Consider the following 14550-nt stretch of genomic DNA (forward strand, 5'->3'; position numbering starts at 1 on the left):
TTGTGCTAGTTTTTGTGGGAGAAGTGAGAAAAACAGGAGAGTTATATCTGCGTTCTAGTCTTGAATCAACAATAAACAACAAATTACATTTGTAAAGCACATTGCACATCAGGAGGACATCTCAAAGTGCTGAACAGTCAGGGATTTGGATCTGAGCAGGGGATTGGGATCAGGAGGGGGGTAGGAGGGTGGCCGAAGAGGAGGGTCTTTACATGTGCTTTGAAGGAGGCAAGGGAGGGAGAAAGGCGAATAGACTGTGGGAAGGAGTTCCAAAGGGTGGGGACAGACACTGAAGGCCCAACTGCCGATGTTGGGTGGGCTGGGCGGGGAATGTGAACCAGGCTGGAGTCTGCTGAGCGGAGGGACTGGACAGGTTGATAGGTAATGCCTGCATGTAACAACTAAAGGACAAGTAAGGATTCTTGGTTGTAGGTAACTCCTGCTTGCGGTGAGGAGTGTTTAGAACCTCTTTCATTCATTCATTGAAGTAACACAAAAATAGTATGTGACCTAATAGTGACTAAATGGAGCAGTTTCTGTTGAGAGATTAGACATAAATGTGAACAAACCTCAGTAATCCCTAATGGTTTATACCTCTACGGGTCCCCTCTTTCACGTGCATTTGTTGTTACTGGAATTCTGTTAGGAACATTTGTCAAGAACAGCATGGTTCTTTGGACAAATGGAACATGTGCTAAATCGATAGCAATTGCCACAGTAATGCTATTTTACAGCTGTTGTCTGCTCTATATGCAAAGGATTGAGCTGTTACTGTTTTTTTTAGCATGGGACATTTGCATGCAATAACCTATGTTATACATCTTGCAAAGTCATTCATTGTGTTCCGTTTCAGTGACTGTGAAGAAACCAGTTCTTTGGCTTCCATCTTTGTCATGCTTTGTGCTCTGGATTTCTTTATTTGCTTGGCACAGACTGGCATTTTTGTTGGTTTGTTCTCTCCTGGTGGAACCGACTCACCTGGGGTATGGTTGTTTGGTGCCAGCTGCTCACTGGTGTCTTAACCAACTGGCTATCCTTCATGTTTGAACACAGTTAATTCAGCTTTGTGGGTGGCACAACCAAACCTGATCTTATTTGAATTACCAGCAAACCCATCATCATGCTTAAGAGTATTCAAACCAAGCTGAGATTTCCATGCATCCCACCTACACATGGAAATCCCAGAGATAGATTGTTGGAATAGAATGTACATTCTCTCCCTGGAGGGACGCATCCTGTTTGCCTAATTCCGTAAAGTATTAGGCGCAGGTTGGCAAGAGCCAAGGTTTAGGGACCCTAATTGGGATACTGCTGGGGTCTAACTGCATAACTTGCCATTGATATTGCTGCCTGACAAGGTTTCCTGCTGCTTGTTCAGCTAGGACCACCCTACCCGTTGGAACTTTGGTTTGCAGGGTTAATAGGAGCTGAGTGGGTGACTCCCTGTCCCCAATGACTGGTCTGCCCTTCCAGGTCCTGCCGATGAGCCCGGCAGGCTGTGCTGTCATCAGCAGTGCCCTAGAATACTGCAGACCCACCTGGCTCAGGAACCGGACTATCAAGACTATAATATGGGGCTGGCTCGATTCTGACATTCAGATATGTCACCTTGGAGCCAGTTCAGCTCCAAGGAGATTCCACTTACCTCCCCTCCCAAGGAGTTTAGTTGAGTTGAGTAATTCAGCACAGACCACAAATTGAGCATGGACCACACAAGGGAGAACTTCACAACTGAGCCAGGGGAAGAAGCTGTTCAACGTTTTAATTTGTTTTAAAATGCATAAACAACATCAGTCCATAACTGCTGATCAGCAAACCTGAATGTTTGGATTATGCTAGACCAGCTAGTAATTCCATGGTAAGTAAAGAAAATTAGATCATTTTCCTGGTAGAGTATTTTTACATTCACTGTCAGGATAACCAACACCTTTGAAGTTTCCAGAAGCTGTGGTGCAGCACAAACCCATGTCTTCCCTCGATCCAAGTTTTGCAGATCATGGCACACTGTGGTCTAGTTATTCAGCAGTTAGTGACTTGCTTCGTTGCAGTTTGGAGCATTTGTCAGCTCTGAAGCAGAGGATTTCCTGCTACATAACAGTTTCCACACTTGAGCATGTGCGACTAGAACAATATCTTTATTGAAGATTGTATAAGGTAGCAATGTTTAAATGGAGGTCTGTCCAAACTGTAGATCAAAGTGTGAGAATTGCCAATGGTGATATCAAGAAATAATTTTGCTGGAGTAGGATGTCCTTCCGACATGAAAAGTGTTATACAAATGCAATTTGTTATTTCTTTGAACACAGTTTGTATTTACTTTGTGAAATTCTGTGCATCCTTGTATGCTGAAAACATGGTGCAATCAGCACAACACAATGTCTTTATCAACTAACTTTTGCAATTTATTTCTCAAAGTAAGTGCATGTAACTTTCTGTATGAAATCCAACCAAGCACAACCTACCTTTGACCCGAGATAAACCTAACAACTATGGTCAGCGAAGTGACTGATGCTCGCCGAAACCCACTGCCAATCTTAAGAGTATCCATACCAAACTGAGAGTTCCATGCACATATGCTACTTATACATGGAAATTTCCCTGCACCTGGATTGGAATGTGGACCTTCTTCCTGGAGGGACACATCTTGCTTACCTAATTCTGGGGAATATTGGGTGCAGATTGGCAAGAGCCAAGGCTTGGGGACCCCAGACTGTGTGTTACAGTACTGCTGGAGTTTAATTAGTTAAAACCGCATACATAGTTTGCCATTGAAATCACTATCTGGCAAGCTTCCTGTTATTTGTCCAGCTAGAACCACCCTAGATTAATGGGCTGAGCAGGAAGAATCCTTCACAAATTTTAACCCCCCTATGTATTTTAAAATAATGGATCCACAAGAGTGATCTCAAGCCTGTAACCTGCTTGGTGCAAAGGTGGTGCTTGTAAATCCTTAGCTTTCCATTTTGAGGTTTGGTGGAATGGTTACCATCCAACTTAAGTATTGTTCTCTTTTTAATATCTGTTCGTTCATTGACAAAACGTTCTACTGACAGCATATTCCTGCTCACTCCCATGAAGCCATGACATTTAGAGCAATACTACAGGAAGCAGCTAATGCACATGAATTAATGTGAAGCCGAGAACAGTACTGTAAGAATCAGCTAAATTATTTGGTCAGCTTGACTGAAAGGAACAACTACCTTTCATGCATTCTGCAGCAGTTTCTCATGAGAATAATTGGGCAAAGAGGAGTTTCCACTCTATTGATTCCCATTTTACTATATGATCTGAAGCATACCAGGACTTTAATTGTAAAATGAACAGAAACTACTTTAAAACAACAACAGCAAATTACATTTGTATAGCGCCTTTCACGTGGGGAGGATGTGAAAATGCCACCTTTACTGTATTGAAATGTAGCTGATCACATTACGGTGCTTTTCTTTCTTGAATAACAAAATTACATTTATAGAGCGCCTTTCACTTCGGGAGGATGTCCTAAGGCGCTGGACAGTCAGGAGTCAGGACTCGAGCATGGAAGAGGAGTGGGGTAAGGGTGAGGGAAGGCAGAGAGGTGGGAGGGCGACTGAAAGCATGATCGAAGAGAAGCGTCTTGAGACCGGCCTTGAAGGAGGTAAGGGAGGAAGCAATGCGAAGGGACTTTAGGATGGAGTTCCAGAGTGTGGGGGCAGAGAGGCTGAAAGAGCGAGTCGGGCAGGAGACACGGAGCAGGCTGGAGCCCTCTGAACGAGGGAGCAAAACAAAATGTTACATGGTAATTTAGACGTTCTCAACCACACTGCTTATGCAAATCATCTCAACTTGAAATTAGGTTATTTGCTCAAAATATTTCCCCGTGTATCTGTTTTTTTTATAATGTATACAGTTCTTACTCTCACAAAGCAATTTACAATTCCTATGTTTTTGGCAGAAATCCTGCCTCTGCAAGCTGCAGAGGATGTTTGTGGACAAGTTTCATGTCAGCAATTTTTTTTCCCAAGAAAAAAAGGTGCTTGCAGTTTTCCTTTTGGTTGACTGTTTATATACAGTGCTTATCAGTGAAAATAAATGAGCAACTTTTTTGTTAGAAAGAACAGTTTCATTTCGAAGTTCAGTATTCCTCCTTTCAGGGTTTAAAGGACAACTGAAAGTAGTGATGAGTTTCTTTGTGACAAACATGCAGCACTGGTAGGCAAATTGATAATGAATATGCACAGAGTCCTTGACTTAATGTCCTGGGCAATAGAGTATAAAAATAATATAATAATCCATGCATTTGGGATAGCACCTTACCACGTCGGAAGGACGTCTCAAAAGTGCATCATAGGATTTACTGTGAAATGGAGTGACTGTGTGTTTGTAGGTGAACGCGGCAGCCCAATTGCACACAGCAATGTCCCACAAACAACAATGAAATAAATGACCAATTTTATTTGGGGGATTGTTGGCCAGGGCACCAGGAAGAACTTCCTTCTCTTTTCGAATAGTGCCATGGGAGCTTTAACATCCACCTGAATAGGCAGAGGGGCTCTCGGTTTAACGTCTCATCTGAAGGACAACGTCTTTGACCATACTCCACACCCAGCATTCATTGGAGTGTCGGCTTAGACTACGTGATTATGGAACTTTGCAGCTTATTACTGAATGTTTCAGGAATGCAAATGCTCAGTTTCTGTTTCCACCAAAGGTACCAAAAAACAAAAACTATTTGACAAATGACCAATTTTGTGTATACAGTCTGAGAATATTTTTAGTAACTATTTAAAGTAAAATCCTGAATGGCTAGGATTTGTTGATAACTTTGCCTAAATCGTGTAAATGTTTTCATGTTTTATTAGACTGCCATACTGAAGCGCAAGGGAAGAACGATCGGTTCAACAGTGCCTGAAAATGCAAAAAAAGAGGCTCACAGCTTGTTGGTTACTGAGGTGAGTCTTTAAAGCACTGCTGTGGGGAAATGAATACAATTTAAGCCAGGAAACTTTCTGCATTTTGTTGGAAATGTTTTGGTCTGTAGATTTTATTTTAAATAGCTGTTTGAAAACCACATCCTTTTTTTGGTAGCTTGGTTACTTGACCCATGAGGAAACCCATCACTATGCCTAAAAGTATCCAAAACAGATTGAGAATTCAATATGTAGGCCATTTACACATGGCTATTTTCCTGTGTCTGAAATGAAATGCGCACACTCCCTGGAAGAAGGCCACCCTGCTTACCTAATTCCACAGAGAATTAGGAGCACGTTAGCAAGAGCTAAGGCTCTGGAGTCTCAGAGTATGTTGGGGGACTGCTGGATGTACTCAAGGTGTTCATAATGGAAGACCTTGAATGGTCAAAATGCAGTCAACTGCAGCTACAGCTATTGATACAACAGTGGTTTTTTGAGAGATGTATAATGGACCATTATTTTCCTTTGAGGCATTGGAGTTGAACAATCGAGTTTGCATTTACTGGTATGGTTGCTAAGTTTACATACTGAATCTAATAATAATCCTTACATTTGATATAGTGCCTTATCACGTCCTTGAGACATCTCAAAGTGCTTAACAGGATATACTGTAAAGTGGCTTAACTGTGTATTTTGTGGCCGAATAAATTAGTACTTTTCAACATTGATATAAATCAGTTAGTTTGCAGACAACAGACAGGAAGAGAGCTTAGAATTATCTATCCTTTCAGATAAGGATAGATCCAATAAATAAGAGTACAATGCAGATCATGATTAAACGATTATAGGTCTGATGGTAGTATTGACAGAATAATCTGCAATGATTATATGAACTATTCCAGTTGAGAGAGTTGAGAGCCATCTACTCTACAAAACAGTACATTCAGTAGTGTCTAACAGCTTTACTGGTCAATCCACATTTAGCTTTAAAAGGGCATTTGTACAAGTACTTAATGCATGCTTTTGACTTTGCATTCAAATGATAGTATTATAACAACCAAATTAGTGAGTTCAGAATTCAGCTCCAATGTGAGATGGTCTCGAAGACTTAGCTTCACATGTAACAATGAAACCGCACCCGATTACAAGTAACCTGGCCCTTTTGATTTTGAGATTTTCTGATTATCAAAAATGTTACCAGCATTCCAAGCTCAGTGAGTGGAGCTTTACTGACTGGAGAGAGTTGCACAGAGTTGAATCTCAAAGTAGGTAAAGCTGGACGAAATAATTGATATTTTTACAGCACCTATCATGTCACGGTGTTTCAAAGCTCTTCTATAATTACAGTCACTTGTGATTTTTTTTGTGAGCAAAAATATCCAGGGATACTTGAGGCTAATTATGACATTCCTACCAACAGCTTATTTGAGATTGGCAAACTCAGATATTGGCTGACCAGACAGTGACATTGAGACCAGGACCTATGTGATCCTAAATATACCTATATACCATGCCAACTTGCTTTGTTAACAGTAAGTTCACAGTCACTTCCTAAAGGCAAATATTCAACAGCAGCTGCAAAAAGTGTTGTATGACGCTGGTTAGGTTAGGTACTTCATTCCCATTTCTAACATGAAATCCCAGGATTCATTGTGACCTTCAAACACATTAATGTCACCACTTCAAGGTTAGTAAAAAGAGTTTTGAATGCTTTCTGGTAATTCAGGCTATTCAGTAAGAGTGGCAATGTATGTGATTGCAGTGACCCATATTTATCAGGAAATGCAAGTAATTTGTCTTCATTGTACTGGGGAAAGTCAATGACTGAGATCGGTTGCAACAGAACAGACAACTGTTTAAAGCTCAGACAGCTTGCTCGTGTGCCCTCTGTGTTGGATGTAGTTTCCCTCTTTTTACCATGTTTCTTTCTGATGTGAGACAATGCTCTGGGTGTGTGACTTGCTCTACACAGGAATAGTCACACCCAGGATGCCAGATATTGATTTTTCTGAGTAATTTCACACCAGATTCAAACTCAGAGAAATTATGTATTTGTGGTGATAATAACAAAAAGCACTATGAGATATTACCCCGCACTATAAATGAAGAGCGCTATATAAATGCAAGTTGTTATAGAAAGTAGCTTCATCGTATACTTCATCTTTAACTTTATAATAATAATCTTTGTATTTGATATAGCGCCTTATCACGTTTTCGAGACATCTCAAAGCGCTTCACAGAATATACTGTCAAGTGAATTGACTGTATATTTTGTGGGCGAAACGCGGCAGCCAATTGCGCACAACAGTGTCCCACAAACAGTTGTGGATTGAGTGACCAATANTTTTTTGAAGGAATTATTACCCCCGGAGCCACACTCTGGCTCCCGTCAGGGTCTTCACTCCTGCGGATCTAAACTCCTCAATCTCCCTGGGCTCTCCCTCAAACTCACTGAATCAGAGCACAATCTAGGCGTCCGGTTCGACCCCCAGCTGTCCTTCCTCCCCCACATCCGGTCCCTGACCAGGACCACCTTCCTCCACCTCCGCCACGTTGCCCGCCTCCGACCGTACCTTACCCCAATGCAGCCGAAACCCTCGTGCACACGTTTGTCACCACTCGCCTGGATTACTCAAAACGAACGCCTCACCGGTCTCCCCAGCTCCACTATTTAAAAAATCCAGCGCATTCAGAACTCTTCTGCCCACATACTTGCCCAGACCAAACTCCGTATCCACATCTCACCAGTTCTGGCCATGCTCCACTGGCTCCCTATCACCAAACGGATTGATAAGTCAAGGTCCTCACTCTCGTGTTCAAATCGCTTCACTCCCTGGCACCTCCCTACCTCTCCGACCTTCTCATTCCCCAATCCACCACCTGGGACATTTGCTCAACTGGCACCAGCCTCCTGCTCGTCCCTTGCCCCTTTCACCCCATCATTGGTTGTGCTTTCAACCACTAGACCCGAAAACTTTGGAACACGCTCCCTGAATCCCACCACCTTGCCGCCTCTCTCCCCCTTTTCAAGTCCTGCCTTTAAAACCTTCCTTTTTGACTGTGTTTACGGTTACCCCCATCCCTACCTCCTGGCTCGGAGTCAGGCTCCATCACTGTTAAGCATTCTGAGATGCAACCCTGCGTGGAGGACTCTATATAACTGCAAGTTGTTGTTGCGTGAACAATTTTTTTTAAGGAATTGTTACCCCCGGAAAAGCGATCCGCCAATCGACTAACAACCGGGTTCCTAGTTACTGCTAGGTAAGCAGAGGCGTGTGGACTTAGGAAACTTGCCCAATGTTTCCTTCTGCTGGTAATTAAACCCAGGTCTCTCACATGTGAGGCAAGTGCTCTAACCATTGAGCTAAAGGACTCCACAAGGAGGAACTTTGAAGGAGAGGAGGAACAAATTACAATATCTAACTATATTTCTTACTAGCTTGTCCTGTTCCAGAAGAGGTCATTGAATAGCTATCGGGAATGGGTATTCTGGCTGATTTCCTCTCCCTCTGCATCGGGAATGGCCAACTTGCAGCCCATGGGCCACATTACGCATGCGTAGTATAGGCTTGTGGGATCAAATGTGGCACACAGACATACAAATGCACTAATCCAGGGCACAGAGGCCAATTGTAGAATGTCAACTGTTTTTGAGTGAACATTCTCAGCACATACTGGGATCAAATCTTAACACTTGTCTGTGTGACTTATTGTTACTCCCAGTCTATCAAGTGCACAGTTGTCTTTCAGTAAGCCATTTCAGATTATTTATTGAACCAAAAGGTGAAAATTACTATTTATTTTAGTTTGAATTAATAGCCTTTCTAAATGAAAAAAACAAAGTTTAACGCTTTACACTAGTAAAGAAAACAACAGATTTTAAAAAGAAAAACCAGTGAGGTTTGACCGTAAACAAACAAACATGTGAAGAGAAGGGTTCGGGATATTAATCTATGTGAAAGGCACTATATAAATGCAAGTTAACAATGTGTGTGAGAATGACTGGAAAAGCTGACTGCTTACAGGGCATTGTATTGACATTTGCCATGTTTGCTTTAACTTTTCTTTGCCCAGTACTTTTTGTGGTACATTTACCTTTCCTGTGAACTAATCGCCAGCATCATAGTTCAAAGCTGAATCTCACACAAAGCTTTGCACTGTGTCTAGAATATTACAAACAACAAATGACATAGAAGGAAAGGTTAATTAAATTGAATTTTTAATCAAATTAATACATATAGATAAGCAGACAATTGTTTGGCACTGAGGATTTTGAGATCTATTGTATATTTTCCTCATTTTAGCTGTTCTATGATTTCACTTATCAGCGATCTTACTCTCTTCAGTTCACTTACTTTTGTATTGCATTGAACAGCCACGCTACAGAACAAAAGCAAGAGTGATCAAGCTCTCTGTTTGTCCTGGATCGATAATGGTTGCTTGAAACTTCAGTTTCAATGAGGTTAGGGATAAGCGAGTAGTAATACAAGATGATGTTTTGTTAAACTAGTTCACAATCGCTTCCTGAAGGCTGATACTCAACAGCAGCTGCAAAAAGTGTTGAATGCCATTGGTTAGGAAAGGTACAATTAAGTAAATAGATGCACGCTATCACCAGTTATAGTAATCTGTTTGTCGTTCTTTTGAGAAAATTGAGTAAAGTTTCTGCATTTATTCTCTTGCATGTCATGCATGCTGACTCACTAAGACAGTCAGGAACCTGAGTGTCTTGTTTGACCCTGAACTGTCCTTTCTCCCCCACATCCGTGCCATGACCGACACTGCGTACCACCACCTCCACAACATTGCCAGACTCTGCCACTGCCTCACCCCTCAGGCTGCCGAATACCTCACCTACGCATTTGTCATCTCAAGGCTCGATTACAGGAACTCCCTCCTCATCGGCCTTCCAAACTCTTCCCTTCACAAGCTGCAGATCATCCAAAACTCTGCAGCTCGTGCACTCTCACGCACCAGGCTCCGTGACCCCATCACTCCCACCCTCGCCCGACTCCACTGGCTCCCCATCCCCTAGAGGATCGAGTTCAAGATCCTTGTCCTCACCTTTAAGGCCATCCATGGCCTTGCCCCCTCATACCTCTCTGACCTGCTGATTCTCTACCACCCGGCCCGCTCCCTCCATTCATCGTGCTCCGGCCTGCTCCATGTCTCCCGCCCAAACCGCTCTACCATCGGTGGCCGGGCTTTCAGCCTCTCTACCCCCGCACTCTGGAATTCCATTCTACGATCCCTTTGCCTCGCTTCCTCCCTTGCCTCCTTCAAGGCCGGTCTCAAGACCCTTCTCTTCGTGCCTTTGATCTCCCTCCCACCTCTCTGCCTTCCCTCACCCCTATACCACCCCTCCCCCATGCTCGGGCCCCGACAGCTGACTGTTCAGCGCTTTGGGACGTCCTCCCAATGTGAAAGGCGCTCTATAAATGTAATTTTTTGTTGTTGTTGTAGCCAGGCTCCATATCGCCAAACGAATCGAGTTCAAGATCCTCACACTCGTTTTCAAATCCCTTCATGGCCTGGCAACTCACTACCTCCCCGACCTGCTCACTCCCCAACCCACAAGCCGCTGCCTCCGTTCGACTGGCTCCAGCCTTCCACATGTCGCTCGCGCCCTCCATTCCACAGCGGGAGGTCACAGCGTGGGGAGCTGCTGGGAGTTATGATGGGGGCTATTGAGAGGGTGATGTCTGGAGGCAGATGAAGATTTCAGGAGAGACAAGAAGTCGATGGGGGAGGGGCTGTGGCCAGTCCCACTCTGTGGCGGTGCCTTGCGGCCACACTGTTCCATTCTCCTCTCCTCATGTCCCAATCCCGGAACCTAACCTCCCGCCCCTACACACTGTGTGTGTGCTCCAGCCCAGTCCCCTCACTGTGTGTGTGCTCCAGCCCAGTCCCCTCACTGTGTGTGTGCGTGTGTGTGTGTGTGCTCTAGCCCAGTCATCGCTTGCTGAATTCACAATGATGGGAAGACCCAATATTAAATGAAGAACTCTGCAACCAATGCTAAGCTGTGACCAGCCAAATATCTCTGGTGACTATTCTGACACTTCCTGTATCATGCCCCAAAAGCTAGATGGACAAAGGTTTAATGTTGCAAAGGACAATTTCAGGACAGTCACCAGGATCGATTTCTTTACCCAGAATTGAGTAACAATGGGACATATTACCAGGAATGTTGGTTGAGGTCGGAACACTGGACTCATTTAAAAAATGGCTTCATGCTTTGAGAAAATAGTAAGGTGGTTTATTATGGAAGGCTGAGATCAAATGGAACAACCAAGCTTGTGATCGTGTATCTTATTACGTTTGTATATGCTAAGGTTGCTTTCTGATTGATCCGGTTTGGTTCTTGAGATCATTGTTTTCACAGCATTACTTTTTCTAGGTGTATGAATGTGTGTGTGGAAGAGGAGGGGAGGAATTTATGGAATAATTCTTCAATACACAGCAATTGATTACAATTTCAGGACTGAACCTTGGATTTACACTTCATTGTTCTAAACAATCATAGATTTTGCAAATAAATTTAACGATCATCAATAATAGTAATAATTCTTAATTTTCATGTTACACCTTTCACGTCGGGAGGACATCTCAAAGCATTTCACAAGTACACTGTAAAATGGAATATCTGTATTTTGTAGGCAATCACAGTCTGAATTGAACCAAGTACACTCCACTAATGAGATGTATTTTTATATTGAGTTGACGCAGATTCTTATGTAACTTTAATTTCAGGGGAATAATGGCAAGCTAAAACCAGTTGCATGGGACAAACTCGGGGAGTAAATCTTACACCATTCGGGTTTCACCTAGACTGTACTGCAACCAAAGCTAATTTTTTCTTAAAAAGAATGGAATAAGTTTTTCACCCACACTTTGTCTCCTTTAATTAGAATTTAATAATTCTCTCACTCCATGGCAAGTTGTGCGAAATTGCTGTACGCAAAATTGACTGCTGTGTTTCGCCCACAAAATACAGTCCACTTCACAGAATTCAAGATCTTCATCCTCACCTACAAGGTCATTCAAGGCCTTGCTCCCTCCTACCTCTCCGACCTACTATTCCCCTATCTACTTGCCCGTACCCTCCGTTCCTCTGGCTCCGGTCTGCTCCACATCCCCCGCCCCAACCGCCCTACCATCGGTGGCCGGGCCTTCAGCCTCTCAGCCCCCAGGCTCTGGAACTCTATCCCCAGTGCCTTCGCCGCCTCCTCCCTTTCCTCCTTCAAGGTCAGTCTCAAGACCTTTCTCTTCGACCGTGCCTTCAGCTCCCCTCTCGACTCTCTACCCCCTCCTCGCTCCCTCCCTTCCCTCCCCTCACCCTGACCATTTCCCCCCTGCTCGGGTCCTGAACTGTACAGCACCTTGGGACATCCTCCCGATGTGAAAGGCGCTCTATAAATGGAATCTTGTTGTTGTTATATAATTTGAAGCACTTTGAGACGTGTCGGTGACGTGATAAGGAGCTTTATCAATTCAAAGATTATTTTTACTTTAATTAATATATCATATCTGTAGTCTACATATACAAAGAGTCCCATTTTTCAGTAGAAATTAATTCAACAAAAGCTTTCTAATTTATTTTGCTATTTTAAATTGGTTCAAACCTGATAATAATAATTCTTGCATTTGATGTAGCACCTTAGAACGTCATCGAAATATCTCACAAGCGCTGCACAGCATATATTATAAATCGCAATGACTTGCATTTATATAGTGCTCCTCACGCAGGGTAGCGTTCCAGAACGCTTGACAGTGGTGGAGCATGACCCCAAGTCTGGGGTAGATGACCGTAGGCACGATCGAAGAGGAAGGTCTTCAGGTGCGACCTGAAGATGGGGAAGGAAGGGGCAAGAAGAAGAGTGTTCTTGAATTTTTGGACGTAGGGGCTGAAAATGGTGGAATGGAGGGCACGAGTGACATGTGGAAGGCTGGAGGCAGTCGAACGGAGGCAGCGGCTTGTGGGTTGGGGGGTGAGCAGGTCAGAGAGGTAGTGAGTTGCCAGGCCATGAAGGGATTTGAAAACGAGTGTGAGGATCTTGAACTCGATTCGTTTGTCGATATGGAGCCTGGCTACAACAACAACAAAAAATTACATTTATAGAGCGCCTTTCACATTGGGAGGACATCCCAAAGCGTTGAACAGTCAGTTGTCGGGGCCCAAGCATGGGGGAGGGGTGGTGTAGGGGTGAGGGAAGGCAGAGAGGTGGGAGGGAGACCAAAGGCACGGTCGAAGAGAAGGGTCTTGAGACCGACCTTGAAGGATGCGAGGGAGGAAGCGAGGCGAAGGAACCGTGGGATGGAGTTCCAGAGTGTGGGGGCAGAGAGGCTGAAAACCCGGCCACCAATGGTAGGGCGAGTTGAGCGGAAACATGGAGCAGGCTGGAGCTGGAGTGGAGCTGATGAACGGAGGGAGAGGGCAGGTTGGTAGGGAGTCAGCAGGTCAGACAGGTAGGAGGGGGCAAGGCCATGGATGGCCTTAAAGGTGAGGACAAGGATCTTGAACTCGATCCTCTGGGGGATGGGGAGCCAGTGGAATCGGGCGAGGGTGGGAGTGATGGGGTCACGGAGCCTGGTGCGTGAGAGTGCACGAGCTGCAGTTTTGGATGATCTGCAGCTTATGAAGGAAGAGTTGGGAAGGCTGATGAGGAGGGAGTTCCCGTAATCGAGCCTTGAAGAGACAAATGCGTGGGTGAGGGTTTCGGCAGCCTGAGGGGTGAGGCAGTGGCGGAATCTGGCAATGCTGCGGAGGTGGTGGTAGGCAGTGCGGGTCATGGCGCGGATGTGGGCTGGAGCTGGTGTGATGGTGGTATGGAGTTTAGTACAGGTGAGCATGTGGGCGGCGGACTTTTTGGATCATGTATATGGTGGAGTGAAAACCAGACTGGAGGGGCTTGAGGAGCGAGTGGAGGGAGAGGTGTGAGCAAAGCTGGTTAGCGACAACATGGGTCCAGAGTTTTGCCAAGGAAGGGCAGGTTGGAAATGGGGCGCTAATTTGTGAAGTTGGAGGCGGTCAAGGGTGCTTTTTTTTGAGGAGAGGAGTGATGACAGCAGTTTTAAAGGGCGGAGGAACAGAACTGTAGGAGAGCTGCTGGTTGACTGTGTCGGCCAGGAGTGGAGGGGGAGTTGGGTGAGCAGCAACTGGGGTGGTTGAGGCAGCAGGTGGTGGGCTTCATCTGGGATATAACGGTTGAGAGGGAGGGGGGAAGAATCGGGGCAAAGGAGTTCAGTGCGGGGGGAGTGGAGGTGCCATGGTGGAAGGAGGGATTGTGTAGACGGTCTGGGGGTTGAGGGAGGGGACGTAGGGAAAGAGGATGCAACCAAGCTGATATTTTAATAATATTAAACACTTCACGTACAGTATATTCTGTGAAGCGCTTTGAGACTTCTTGAAGACATGATAAGGCGCTATATCAAATGCAAGGATTATTATAATAATAATAATAATTTGGTCACTCAATCCACGACTGTTTATGAGTCACTACTATGCGAATTGGCTGCCACATTTCGCCTACAAAATGTACAAAAGTCAGTTTCACTTTACAGTATATGCTATGAAGCGCTTTGAGACACCTCAAAGATATAAAAAGGCACCATATAAAATATAAGGATTATTGTTATAGTACAACTGCTGTTCAAGATT

General features: G+C 44.4%; 1 protein-coding gene across 1 annotated transcript in view; it reads left to right on the top strand.

Annotated features, from left to right (window-relative positions):
• dock9b (dedicator of cytokinesis 9b) overlaps window positions 1-14550 on the top strand; it is a 148008-nt gene that overhangs the window by 31051 nt on the left and 102407 nt on the right. Inside the window, exon 3 of the mRNA XM_042334262.1 lies at window positions 4839-4928. Coding sequence (XP_042190196.1) covers window positions 4839-4928 — 90 coding nt within the window. The remainder of the gene's footprint in view (window positions 1-4838; window positions 4929-14550) is intronic.

The sequence above is a fragment of the Callorhinchus milii genome, unplaced genomic scaffold (assembly GCF_018977255.1).
Source record: "Callorhinchus milii isolate IMCB2004 unplaced genomic scaffold, IMCB_Cmil_1.0 Scaffold4, whole genome shotgun sequence".
Taxonomy (NCBI): domain Eukaryota; kingdom Metazoa; phylum Chordata; class Chondrichthyes; order Chimaeriformes; family Callorhinchidae; genus Callorhinchus; species Callorhinchus milii.